The following is a 14,308-nucleotide window of genomic DNA, read 5'->3' as shown; positions in this document are numbered from 1 at the left end:
GTGCCCTAGCTCCGTTCCCGAAGGGGAGCTGCGTTCTCAGCAGCAAGACACCGCGGAGGCAGAGGACAGCTCTGACCCACCGAGCATCCCAAAGCGGGGCGATGGCATGGTCCTGCCCCCAGGGAAGCTCCTGCTGCCGCCAGAGACCAGCCACACAAGGACGAGCATTTTCCAAAGGTCAGGGCTCACCTCATAGGCGTTCAGCTGTCAAAAGTGCTCGGGAAACGCGACTTTTCTTAGAAATTCACCATGAGACTGATCCGACAGTAAGAGATTCATTGAACCTTGTTTGAATCACATAGCTAACCACAGAACCTTTAAAAAACAAATATATATGTGTGGCAGGTACTAATCTATTGCCATCCAGTGGGAGTGCTTCGGGAAACACTCGCCCAAACTAGTCCCCTGTCTCAGCTAAATTTTTGACCCGGGTCGTGACAAGGGTTGCCATGTGAATGAAACACGGGATGCCAAGTTAAATTTGAATGTTAGATAAATAGTAAGTGATTTTTCCCGTTAGCATGTCCCGCGCAGTATTCCTCTTTGCTCGGTCTGACAGCCCTAATGCGACAGCGCGCTACTGAACGCGCCCTGCGGGGTGAGGGACGCCAGCGGCTGCCCTTGCGCCCTGCACCCCGCTTCCCCGCCCCTGAAACGCGGCACGCCGGGGCCTGGGCTACCGTGGGAACTGAGGCGATTACCTTCCTCGGGGCGGCACTCCGGGAGCCCGCGGGAGCCCATGATCAGGTTGCCGGCTTCGTCATGCCGCTCCAGGGTCCCGGGGGGACAGGTGGGGACGGGGGTGGTGGGCTCCGGGGTGGTGGTGGTCCGCGTCGTGGTTCGGACCGTGGTCGTCGGGCGCGGGGTGGTGGTCGTGCGGCGGGTGGTGGTCAGGGGCCACGGGGTCGTCAGGCTGCGCCGAGGCGGGGTGGTGGGTCTCTGGGTCGTGGTGGTGGGGGCACGGGTGGTGGTTTTGATGACCTCCAAGCCCACCAGGGGCTTCCCTCCGAGGCTCAAGATGGGCTTATCCTGGGCACTGGCCAGCGGTTTCCCGTGCCGCCCCTGCCCGAAGAGAGGGAGGCCGTCGGGGCTCACGACGGGCGTCCCTCCCAGATCTGAAGCACAAACCAACGAAAGCTGGTCAGCGACGTGACACGAGCCAAAGGCAGGCAGAGCTGGCGGGAAAAAGTGTCTTCTCAAAGCTGACGGACTCTTGTGTTTTAATCAGCCAAAGGCAAAGAAATAGTTAAAAGGATATCTGCAGAGGTAACAAAGTCGGCCACTATCCAGAAATTTCTGGGCTTTCTGTACTGTCCATCGCTCTATATAAATTAATAAATATTTCATCGATAGGCCCCATTACCCTAAAAAACACTCTTAGTAAGGAAAGTAATTTTTCTTTCTCATTCCTGCATCTAACGAGAAAAAGTGTTACTTTGGACCAAAGGTGGCAAACTTTTTTCTGGAAAAAGCCAGAGAGCAAATATTTTAAACTTTATCAACTAGAAAGTCTCTTCTGCGAATCACTCAACTCTTCTGCTGTAGGGCCAAAAAAATCACAGACGGTGCACAAACGAGTGTTTCTGTGTTCCAATTAACCTTGGTGTACAGACACCGAAATGCGCATTTCATATAATTTTCGCACGTCACAAAATTTTATTCTTCTCTGTATTTTTGAGGGGGAGGGCGGGGGGGAGATCCTCACAGCCCGTATGGAAACAGGGAGCCAACAGGGTTTGGCCTGCAGTCACCGTTTGCCGACTCCTGCTCCAGGCTGCCCAATGTCAAGGACAAAGTCAAGCACCACCCTTTCTAGAGGGCAAAGTCTGTAGGAAGAGGTTAACTACAGTGAAGTCAGGGAAGAGCTATGTTCTGCCTCTTCTGAGGTGCTTTTTTCTCTATATGGCTAAAAATAACTGGACCGAGGGTACCCATTACAAATCAGGGGAGGAGAAAGAAAAATCATTACTTGACAGCTAAGCCAGCGCACGTTTTTTCCTTAAAAGCCATTCTCACTTACCCACAATGGTTTGACCATCTCCTCCTAGTTTGACCCGAAGAGGATTTCCATGCGAATCCTGCAGATACCTTCCTTCTGCATTCAGTACCAACCCACGGCCAAGATCCACAACCTAAATCCATGACAGAGATTAAAGACTGCACTGGACATTTCAAAATGCTCACATTAACCCAGGGACGTGAATACATGCATGAAGCCTCCATAGAAGGAAACCATAAAGTACGTAGGAAACATTATTTTTGTCAGTAAACACATTCCTAAGGTTTAATAAAAATAAAATCCCAGTCTTATTTTATATTATATAATTGCTTACCCATATAATATGTGAATTGTTTTAAGTTCTTCAAAAATACAAAAGATATTCAAAATACTTTTATCATTGTGAGTAATGCTGAAAAGTAAGAAACAACCTAAGTACTCATCACTAGAGAAAAGAGATTTAATCCCTTATGGCCCGTCCATGCAGTGGAATACTACGCAGACAGTGAAAAGAATTTGGAAAGTCTACGTACATTGACATATCCTAATATGAACTCAGATGACAGGGCTGATTATTTTGCAAAAATAAAAATGTCTTCATTGGTGTTTCTGAACTTAAAACTTCAGAGAAAAAAAAAATCTACAGATATATCCCAAACTGTTAACAAGGGTTATCTCTGAAAAGTGGTTTAGGAGGCTTATTATCTTTTTCATATATTTCTGAATTGTTTTAACCTCTTGCGATGAATATGTATTGCTAATATATTAAGAACATGTAATGTTCCCATTTTGCTTTTAATGTTAAAAATCAAAGTTGCTGTAACAAAAACAACTAAATTTGTAATTAAGTTGCCCAATGTAACATGCATACAAAAAGTTTAGATTCTAAGGAATTATATAAAGGTATCGTTATCTCTACTAAGGAACAAACTCATGCTCTAGACTGGTGCTTCTCAAAGTATGGTCCCAGGCCAGCAGCCTCAGCGTCACCTGGTCAGACATGTGAATTACCTGCCTCCACCCCAGACCATAGTAGAAGAGCCCTCCAGTGATCCTGATGTTTGCTGAAGTTAGGGAGCCATGGCTTTGCATGGGCAGGCCACTGGAGGGTCTCCCCGCAAGCGGCCACTCTGTTGGGTGCTGTCTCAGCAAGTAAAATAAAGCTTATTTATATAAACCCTACTTCTGAAATCTGCCCATACAGTTCAATGCAAAATTGCTTACACGGCATGTTGTTTTAATATGCGTTCTTCCCATTATAAATTTCTGTTCCTTTGAGAAGTTATCAAGTGTATTTTTAGATCACCTGTGACTGAACACTGCATGAAGTCCTTCATATGTTCTCCTAAACCTTCTTGCTATAAACGGGAAGTTTTGACTGGGAATTCCACTATGAATAATTTTTTGATTCTTTGAGCCTTGTATAAGTTCTGCCCATTACCTTCAAGCCGCCCAAACCCCTTAAACATTTATCTTAAATCCAGGAAGCTACAGTCATTTAGCTTAAATGTACACAAAGTACTAATACTTATTTTTTATTTGAGACGAACAACAGTTGTGGGAAGATTCAAACAGGATTTTCTTGTTCGTTCACTTATTCTTATCTTCCTTCTTTTTACAAAGGGCTTGAGATCGTTTGCAGAAAATATGTGTACCATTTAAATGATAAACCAAAAAATAACAATAAAACGAAGCTCTCAGGACTAGGAAGACAGACGTCCATTCGCGACGCCGTGCACCAGGTTCTACGTCACTGTCACTGCTGTGGGTGGGCCATACCTTTGTCTGAGTTTCCTAACCAGTCAAGGCAAACGATAAATGAAGCCCCGTGCCTTATCTTATTAGTTATGAGAAAAGAAAACCAAAGAAAACAAAACAAGTTACTCAGGAGAATCAATGATTTTTCTGATTGCTGGGAGAATTCTATGTAGTATAACATTGACATCCGAGTGATTGAAACTAGAGAGGAAGAAAAAAAGACCGACTCGTTATTGCTACGGTGTCCACCGTTTGTCTCTCCCCAACGGCGTGAAAGCGACTGGGATGTGTAAAGAAGTTTACCCTACCCACTTTGTTCCTTGAGGGCCATTGATAATTCTTTGTCCACTCGGTTTTCCATCGCTGCCAGGAAGTTCCTTCCCTTCTGCACTTGGTCTGCCATTATAACCTACACGGCACAGAAAACAGAGCCTGGTAAATCCGCCATTTCCGGAAAGTTGGCTGCCTACCAATCTAGAAGCAGTAACACATCATTTCAAACAGAAATACTAACCAGAATTTTAAACCAACAGCTTGTATGTATTAGATAATGATAGTCTAAACTGTGACTTCTACGGGACAAATATGGATGTCAGTCAAGAGTACGGTGAAGTCATAGTTTTCTGACAATACCTGGGGGAAGAGAGTGTTCAGCAGAAGTAAATCTTCCAGATAAAGCTTATTAAGACCTCAGTAGCTGTACTTGTGCTTTAGTCAGTTAGAAGCAGGGAGGGTGGGTTCGAAGGATGGAGAAAATTCTCTAAAACATTCTAGCTGCTCTTTTCGCAGCAGATTATACTAAACACAACTATTCCTAGAGGACTCAGGTCCCCACGGGCCGTCGCCCAGGATAAATGCACAGTGCTGACTCAGCCTGCTAAGCCCTGTGGGGCTGCGTGGGAAGCGTCTGCTCAGGGAGGAAGTGCCAGGTCCACCCAACGGCCCTTGCCATTGCCGCCCCTGCCTCTTCCTTTCTCCCGCCCTTCCTCTTCGCTTGGTCCCACTTCTCAGCCACAGTTGGGGTGCGCACACTCTGGGGTCCAACCTGCCCCCCGCCCCGCCCCCACCGTGGGATAAAGTGCTTGGGCTTCCTGACAACTCTTCGCATGTCAGAGACTTATTTCTCTGGCTCAGTTAATGAAAATTAAACATTTACTGAGCTTCTACTACGTATAAGAGTGCGTGAGTTTTATATCTATTATCAGGGTCTGAGGTTTGCTTAAAATAGTCAATTTTAATGGAAAACTGACCTCAGTGTTGGGCATGCATTCTACTTCTTTACACTGGGCTGCACTAACAATGCACTGCACAAACACTCATTCAAGAATGTTCTATGAAGCCCTGATTCTGTGCAAGGAGAGTGCACGGCACCACTTAACTGAGTGCAGACTTAGGGGGAACACCTGAGGTCCTGCCGTGGGGTCCCCGTAGACCCCCATTCGTAACTGTCTACGTCCAGTCCTCATTGTAAATCACATACCTGCCTGTTACAGCTGTGTGACAATGTTTAACATGCATTTTCCGGAAGTTTTAAACAATCCCTGGAGTGCGGTGTCTAAGCAATTCCTACCCAAGACCCCGGAATTTGCCCAGGGAATGTTCAATCAAGTTTTACACGCAGAAGCAACAAGGACAAGATCGAGCTTACACAGGGAGTATCTAATTTCTTACTGCGATTTTTTTAAATGTACTCTGGCACACGAGCAATAAAAAATAACCTAAAATACAGGAACCTGAGGTTGGCATTATGGCTGTGACACATTTTTACAGATGAAGAGAGCACGTTAAGGAATTCTGAGAGGCATTATGGGGTAGTGGAGAGGCAGAGGGCGGCGGAACCGACCGGGACCGGACCGGCGGGACCGGACTCGCAGCTCTGCCCCTGCATAGTCGTGTGACCCGGGCAAGCTGCTCAGCTCCCTCGGCTCCAGCTTCCTCATCTGAAAACAATGCGAACCCTAGAGACGGTCCAGAGGATGCGAGCACTTCACGTCTGCAAAGCCCTTAACACAGAGCTTGGGCACCGCGGACGATGGATGAGATGCGGGCCTTTCGGGGATTGCTACGAACACTACCGAAAAACAAAGAAAACGTGACGTTCAAAACGAAGTACCTTGTCTGAAAGAGGGTCTCGCAGGCTGGCGCGAGAAGGGGTTCCGGAACCTGGACACCATCATGCGCTGGCGCAGAGAGAGCATGGGGGTGGTGGAGACGGGCGCGCGAGGCGCGTGGGTGGCGGCCGGAGGCCCGGCAGGGGTGCCCCCGGCGGGCCTGGGGGTGGCGGAGCTGCGAGGGGGCTGCCTGGGCGGGAGGGGCGAGGCTCTCACGGCGCTGCCTGGAGCGGGGGGGCGCCACGCGGGGGCGCCGGCTCGGGGGGGCACGGGCACCGTGGCGGCCTCGGGCTCCTCGGCATGTTTGCTGCCCCCCAGAACAGAGGAGGGCCACTTCGAAACCGAGGGAGGCAGCGGGTCCTCGTCCTTCCCTCCTTTAAGAAAGTCGGCATCTTCATCCTCCCCCTCGGCTGAGACCGACTGCTGAGATTTAGCCGTCAGGGGGTCCCTCTTGGATGGCGTGGCCTGGGACGCCCCATCCTTCCTCCCCACCGCCTGGGGCCCTGCTCTGCCGGGGACCCTGGTGCGGGTGTGGGCGTAGGGCCTACCGGGCCTCAGGAAGGCGCCCAGGGGCCTGCGGAAGCGGCCGTCGCCCGCGCTCGCTGCCGGAGCCTCCACCTGGCGATGCTTGGGGAGGGGCGGGGTGGCGTCTTTGGGGTGGGCCGAGTGTGCGGGGGCCCGGGCACCTCGGGCCTCCGTTTCTGTGCTGTCATCGTGGGGTCCACCGTATCCACTCTTGGAATGCTCGTTCTGGTTCTGGGGCGATGTGGGGGGCACCCCTCTGGAGCTCGCCGGGTTGGGGGACTGACTGCCTCTGGACGCGTCGGGGTCTGAGAAGGAGGCGCTTTCCTGCGACGCGGGGTGGGGACGCCCAGCATGGGGGTGCCCGTACTTCCTTTTGGGCGCGCTGGACCCGGGGTGATGCTGCGACCGCGCCGCGGGCGGCCGAGCAGGGGACACACGCCCTTTGGGAGAATCGCCCTCCGCCGCCGCGTGGGTGCTCTGTTGCGCGTCCTGCGCCTTAGAGGGCAGAGGCTTGTCCGGGGGGTGCGCGCCCGCCCACGTCTCGGCGGACTTGGGGTTCTCCGCCAGAAACTCCTTCCGCGGAAGGCCCGTGCCTCTCTGGGGGCCTCTCCTCGGGTGGTCCACGCCCCGGGAGGCCGACTGCGCGGAGGAGGAAGGCACGTGCCGGTTCACAGCGGTGGCGGGAAGTGGCTCTTCATCTTCTGCCTCGACCTCCTCCCCACGGATACCTGCGCCACGCCTCGGGTCCGACGCTGGCTGAGAATTCCCCCTCGAGGGAACTCGGGGGGACGCGGTGGACGGCGCGGAGCTGGAGAGCTGTAACCTGGGTCCTCGGCCGCTGCCGAGTCTGTTCGGGTACCTGCCATGGGCGGCAAAGGGCTTGTTTCTGTGCGAACTGAAGTGTCCGGAGACCGGGGCTCCCGCGGGCAGCCGGGCCCGAGGCGTCGGGGCAGCGGCCTTGGCCCGCCTCCCTTCGTCCTCTGCAGCATTGTCACCATCGCCGTCAGAGGCGTCCGCTCTCTCGGAGACCTGCGTCCTCGGGGAGAGGCGTGAAGACATGGAGGAAGACTCGGTAGGGTGCGACGGCGCGTGGGGCTTGGCGGCTGGGGCATCGCGGCCCTCCTTCCAGCCCCTGGAGGGCGGAGCCCGGGGGTGCGGCTCGGTGGGCGGCAGCCGTGGCGACCCCCCATGCGGTGGAGAAAGCGTCAGGGGTGGGGCTGAAGCTCTTGAATTTTCCTCTCGGATCTCTGAATGGGGTGCTCTCCGAGCCGGCAAGGCTGGCTTTGCGCCCTGGTGCGCAGAGCTTTTGTCGCGCAGGGCCCCAGAGGCTGCCTGGCGCCTGGGCCACAGGGCCGGCCGAGCGTGGGCTGCGCTCTTGGGACGCAGATGCTCCGAGGCAGTGTCCTTGGCGTGGAGGGGGCCTGTGGCCGGCTCTCCCGCCTCTTGGTCCAGCGAGTCATTGTCAGCAGAGCTAGAAGGCGGGTTGGCAGGGCGGCGAGGGCCGCCCTCAGTGGGTGTCTGGGGAGAAGAGACGGAGGCCCAGGACGGTGCCCCGGAACGAGGCTGGGAAGGCAGCCAGGAGCCAGACTTATCTACACCTTCCTTTCGGGGCAGCGCGGGCGTTCGCCTTCCGGAAGCAAGGACGGGGTGGACAGACCTGCTGGGTGGCCTCTGCTGTCGCTTCTGGTCCTGGGTCTCCGAGGGCGTTGTCGGTGGGTCCCCTTGGGAATCCAGCTCCTCCTGATCCGTGAGCTCTGTGGACTGAAGTTCCAACCCTTCAGTCTTAGGGCGAAGCTGGGGTTTCCTGGGCACCCCACCGTGGCCGGGGATTTTGTTCTTCAAGTCAAGTAGGTTCTTGACATTTCTGCCTTGGGGAGAAACAGGCAAATGAGCATATTTCGAGGAAGCTGGATCTTTTGGAGAAGATGAGGAAGGCTTGGGATTTTCAGATCGGTCTTTATCCTCCGAGTCTGTTTCCTGCTGAATGTCCGACTCCCTGGGACTGGCTGGAACAGAATTTAAAGAATTTGCCGTCAAAGAAGAAATTCGACAGCCGTGCAATACCAGGAGAGTATTTAAGACAGCGGTGAGGAGGCTTTTAAAACTGGTAATTATCATCAATAACCTCATCATTTAGAACATTGGGCCCTTATTTTCTCAATTATAGCAATCTCTTAAAGTTCTGTTTTGCTTTAAGTAATAGACATCGTTCTAGAAAACGTGCAAATTGACTTTCTATAAATTGCATTAGGTTATGTCACAGTTTATTATGTAAAGGAATTCTCAAACGAGTACTTTGAAGTAATCCATTGATTTTGCAAAAGCAAAAAAATTCACCTGGGATTTTCTTAATAAAACAGATTGTCAGTATGTTACAAATGCATTCTAGCTGTTTTTAACAATGCCTGCAAGAAATACATAGGAGCCTGCTCCAAAACGTGGAATGATCTAAACTCGTAAAGATACAGAAATGGTACAAGCGAGCCACTGGGGCAAAAAACAAATCTGTAATTTTCGAGGCCTGGCAAAGAGTTTCTTACCCCTCCTAACATGTCCTTGCTTGCTTCCCCCACCTCTATTAACATCTCTTTAATTCTAAAACGAGGCCAAAAATAAAGACTCCTGAGGGAGGCAAAACGTTGTATTGAGGGCACCCTACAATTCACCCTTTCTTGCCAGCAGGACTGAATGAGGGGAAGAGCTGCCATCAGGAAGGGGAATCTATACAGCCATTGGGCACCCCAGAAAGAGCGACCTTCATCTACCTCCATTTCTTCCGGAGCCGAATTATTCGACTCTGAAGCATACTCTGGATCAGCACAGAACGTAACGAAGGGGAGAGCTCCCAATATCTGGGGTAAATGTGGGGAAGCAGAAAGGAAGTCGGAGTCCAAAAAACTCCCCACTCCATTCTTGGATTTAATTTACTGATCAGATAAACAAAGTAACTGAAAATCTGAGCGAAGTTGTACTCCAAAATAATGGAACACAAAGGAAACATTTTAAATGCTATTTGGAAATTCAAGAGAGCTAACAACTAAAAATGTCACACTGTACTTGTAAAAATGTTTTCTTCCCTGTCATCGTAAACACCCATCTACACAGGGACATAACGTTAATCACATCATTCAGACATTCGTGTTATTGTATTACTGTAATAGTAATCAGGTGACCAATACCATTGTAGTCTTTGGGGAGGCTGATTTCTTAAGGGACTATAGTAATGTTGTAGAAATCAGTATGCAAACTTAGCCCCCCAAAATCATCAAGGTAGCAGTTCTAAACTCAAGATGCATGGTTCATAGTAACACACCACTATTGGCAAAAAAAAAAAAAAAAAAGAAAGAAGACGCAAACACACAATGCTTACTTGCTGGCATAGCCACAATGAAGGCTTTGGAGTGAGGCCCCATTCCTCTCCGGTTTGAGGCCCGGATTTTGAAAAGATAGCGTTCGCCGGGCTGCAGACCATCCACGAGGGCAGAAGTTGTCTCTCCAGGATAGGTGAGGGACTTGGCTCCAAATGGCTTGAGAGCCGGGGCGTATGAAAGAATGTATTCTGAAATGATTTGGCAGACGGTTGGAAGGAGGAAACTGAAAACAGTCCTGTGTCCAGCAGACAGACTGTATGGGCAGGATGAATTAGAACGTGCATTACTAAGATGAGTACTCTAGCAATGCACGCCAAGTCAGAGGCCGGAGCACAAAGACACAGGAGAAGGCGGACGGGCATCCACGCAGGGCCGCCGAACGGGGCCTCGGGATTAACTAGCTGGCAGTCATCCATTCTCAGCAGATCCAACATGGAACCCAAGAGGTCGGTCTTCATACAATTGACCAAAGAGATTTACACCGTGTTTGGTGTTTTTCTTTGTTATGTTTATGTACTAATTTACTGTGACCGAATTAACGTGTCTCAAATAGAAGAGACCATGGAAAAATAAATGACAGTGACAGGGAACTGATTTTGAATAGCTGCCGACGTCTTCGAGAGTTCCAGTTTGCCAATCTGTGCTACTCTGAGTTGCACGTTAAGCCAATTAAATTCCATATTTGGACTAGAATTTTACTTTTGCATAAAAATTCTTAACATTTGCAGATAAGGCTATTTCGCAGTATTTAAAACTGTGAGGAAAAGTTGCGAAATAGCAGATTTATGCAGTATCTAATGTCTCCGTCTTCAATGGGCTATATCTAGAGACATAATGCCCTTGATGGAAAATCATAGCAAATTCAGTCCAAAGATCGAATCTCTCTCTGCTTATATGGAACTAATGTAACATAAGGAAGCTATGCTTTAAAGCCCAATTTTCACCCTCAGCAAAAAAAAAAAAACGGTCATGCCTATTTTCCTCCCAATGAACTCAAGATTTCTACAACGTATCGAATTAATATGACTAGGAGCTAGCCAAGAAAAATAATTTAAATTACAGAAATCCAGCAGTTTTCATACTTCTTAGGGGAAGCATGGAAGGTCTTCCCTTTTACCTAAGATCTAATCTTCAAAAAATAGATTATTTTTAAAACTTTCAACCAAAAATGCTTTTGAAACATTTGTCAGGGGGGAAAAAAAACATTCTTTTCTCCTTGAAAATGAACAAACTAGTCATTTGTGGTGGTCAAAGGCAGAAGTAAAAGAATGTACTGTCTATAAAATTTTGTAATTCAGATTTTTTTATGGATTCAATTCATCTGGAAAAAATTTAACCATGTCAGAGTATATTCTTCTATTGTGTTTCTTATTTCTCATACATAAAAAAAAAAAAATGCCCCTGTGTGATTATGAAATTTCAATCTCGCCACTGCACCTTTATGAAAACTACCTAAAGCTCATTTTAGATCTGTGAGTTCTTTTGGGTATAAAAACTCAGCAGCTACTAACATTTCTGGCAATATCGAACTGACTACCAGGGAGCTTCTTTAACCAAAGAGATATAAACATCAACCAAGATATGGGAGATGGAAAGAAAATTAGTAGCATAATAATAAAGGCACTAATGGAGCAGTAATTGACTTTTTTTGTAACAAAAGAAAAGAAAAGAAAAAGCCAAAAAATGTCTTTATTCAATTTTCAGAAGCCTTTGCAGCATCACGGCAATACTTAATACAGGAGCCAATGTTTCTAAAAAGGATGTCGTCATAAAAAGAATGATTAAAGGGGGCCAACTTATTACCTCTTCTCTTCATTCATGAGCAAGCATCGTACTATATATATATTTATTCAAAACTGGGACGCGATAAAGCACTTACGTTCAGAAAAGACTATCTCGTGTCTACCTTCTTCCTACCGTCCCATTAAAAGATACCCATTCACGTCGGCAAGGATCACCGACAGGTGACTGCAAACGAGAACCATTCCTGTTTTTCAAGTGAGAAAATTCTCAGAGACGAGCGGCTGTTTTTCTGGATCTATTTAAGCTCACGCAAAGTTTTCAGAGTTCCTGGACATTAAGTTTCACGGTTTCTGTCTTCCTAAATACAGGCACAATAAAAAGCACACTCGGGGGACATCTGAATGAAGGACGTCAAGAAAACCTCGACGCGTCCCTTTGAAATGTCCCCAACAGACTTCTGAAAGGTTCCTGAATGCTTTTACATTAAAAAAAAAAAAAAAAGACTCATGCTTGTATTCAGAATTCTCAACAGACTATTTTTAAATTTAATGATTTATGAATGTTTTATTTTTTAAATCTACAGTACATTTTTTTAAAAAAATTTTAAGGTCATACTTTCCTCAACCGCCCCCAAAATAATTAATTAAAAAGGCTGACAAATAGGGGGGAAAAAAAATCCATTTCCCATTTGATTCTTTTTTTATGACTTGAGTTTCCAAACCCATGAAAAATATAGTTATGGTCCCGGCTCAAGACATATGTGGTCCCACGGGGTTCCCGCTCATTCCTCCTTTCTGTGACTCACTGGCACAATGAAAGGGTTAGGACGTCACACCCATACAGTTAAAAGCACCGTCCTGATCACAAACAGCCGAATCCCTGTGCACGGGGAAGGCGAAGCCATCCTCACATCCACCTGGGTGTTACTGGCAACCAACGCCCTGCGGGAAGGACCCTAGCCCGCTGCGTCAGCGCCTCGTGTACGTATGTCGGTTCCCTATTTCTTGCGATTAGAACCAGGGCAATGGTGCTGCGATTGGATCCGAGTCAGCGGACATGCCTCTGTCTGGGGACTTCACGCCCACGCCCGCCGTGCCGGTCACGTATTGAGGTTCCTACCTTTCACTTTCCCTTCCGTCTCCGGCAACGCGTCCCAAGATACGGTGACGGCTGTAGTTTTGCCATTGACCGGCCAGACATTTAAGTTTTCAGGAGCTGTAGTAGGAGCTACAAAGGGACAAGAATCCAAGGTTTAAAAATATCCACCTGGATATCCTGAAAGCAAATGACATACAGTCTTCACGCACACAGTTTTCGCTGAAGAGCCACTGTGTTCATTTTTCTTTCCTACGAGAGGAAAGTCGACACTTGCTCTCGTGTGTTGGTGATGTCTGTCTGTTCCACTGGCTCACGCAGTGAGCTTAGACACATCTAGAGGCACACTTTTAAGAATTCGGAATCTCTTTCGTTGCTGAATATCAAAATATACAAGGAGATGAAAATTGGTTTTTTAAGAATGCTTTTATAAACATCGTTTGAAAGGAAATGATTGGAAGCTGGGAGACGGAGCACGGTTCTCCCCTGGAATCAAACGCAAGCCCGGCCTAAGGACAGCGGGGACTCTCCCCCCACTCCAGAGCCGGCCGTGGAGCGCTCCAGGGACGTTCCCGCATGCAGGGGCGATTCACGGATGCGCCACACGGGGAATTAATGTGCTCTATGTGTCAGGAAAACGTGCGAAAGGAAATGGCTCGTGAAGGATAAAACACGGACCGAGGGAACCAGCACCTCGACGTCTCTTGTGTTTATACACTGCCAAGATTTAGGGTTAACGTTACTAAAAAGAAAAAAAAATGCCTCTGCTGGCCTTTATCACTATTGCCTTCGTAAACCATCTTTAAATGTTATTTTAGGGGTACTCCCAGACTGAAAATCCAAAGGCCGCTTTCAATACAGACCGGATTCTGGCGTTCTTTGGAAGACAGACGTGCTCCATTTGCCGTCTCTTTCCCCCTGCGAAATACGCACTGCAAACTCATACATGGTGTCCGGGATCAGGTTCTCGATCAGCACGCGTCTGTGGGAGATCTGCTTGTAATCCCACCTGGCCAATTCCCCCTTCTCTCGGTAGCGCACGGTATACTGTCTGCAAGAAAACGGAGGGGATCAGCACGCCCGTGTTCTCTGCAGCCCAGCACTGGCTTCCTCGGTATTTTTCTTCCCCCGACCCCAAGGTGAAACATCTACACTTCTGTCTAGGTTATTGGCTCAAATCTACTTAAGTTCCAGGTGGAGGTGTGTAAAGCAGCCCTGGGAAGATGGAGCTTAGTGTCCCTTCAAGACCAAAAAGTCTCACTGCTCAAAAGCCGAAGTAGAGATTCGGAAGCGGAGAGGGAGCAGGGGAGGGAGTGGCTTTGGCGCGGCACGCGCCTCATCGGGATGCGTGCGCGTCTGGCGTTTGCGGCGTGCGTGGTGCCGAGCGCGCAAGGGTACGATTCAGGACTGGCCCAGGTGGCTCGGCTTTCCAGAAAAGAGAGACAAAAAGACTCATTATGTGCCAGATCGGGCGTGTTTTCTGTAGGTTCGGGGGGGAAGGCGGCATGTGGTTCAGGGCAGACGTACCCTGAGAAGGAGCAAAAACGTGTAACAGAGCAGGATGAAGGAACTGACGGAAAGAACTCTCAAGGGCGATTGCCGAGGAGAGGAGCACAGTGTGACCAGACAGGGCAATACTTCATAAGCCCAGAGAGAGGACGTCGGCCACACTCTAAGCATGCAGATGCCGTTTACTGCATTCCTTT

General features: G+C 48.9%; 1 protein-coding gene across 1 annotated transcript in view; it reads right to left on the bottom strand.

Moving 5' to 3' along the window:
• Positions 1 to 14,308, bottom strand: part of FNDC1 (fibronectin type III domain containing 1) — an 85,645-nt gene that overhangs the window by 26,210 nt on the left and 45,127 nt on the right. Inside the window, exons 8-14 of the mRNA XM_016152715.2 lie at positions 13,466 to 13,653; positions 12,627 to 12,734; positions 9,764 to 9,952; positions 5,871 to 8,399; positions 4,066 to 4,166; positions 2,021 to 2,132; positions 702 to 1,115 (exon numbers count right to left, since the gene is read on the bottom strand). Coding sequence (XP_016008201.2) covers positions 702 to 1,115; positions 2,021 to 2,132; positions 4,066 to 4,166; positions 5,871 to 8,399; positions 9,764 to 9,952; positions 12,627 to 12,734; positions 13,466 to 13,653 — 3,641 coding nt within the window. The remainder of the gene's footprint in view (positions 1 to 701; positions 1,116 to 2,020; positions 2,133 to 4,065; positions 4,167 to 5,870; positions 8,400 to 9,763; positions 9,953 to 12,626; positions 12,735 to 13,465; positions 13,654 to 14,308) is intronic.

The sequence above is a fragment of the Rousettus aegyptiacus genome, unplaced genomic scaffold, assembly GCF_014176215.1.
Source record: "Rousettus aegyptiacus isolate mRouAeg1 unplaced genomic scaffold, mRouAeg1.p scaffold_m13_p_1, whole genome shotgun sequence".
NCBI lineage: Eukaryota > Metazoa > Chordata > Mammalia > Chiroptera > Pteropodidae > Rousettus > Rousettus aegyptiacus.
This window is presented reverse-complemented; position numbering and strand designations above follow the sequence as displayed.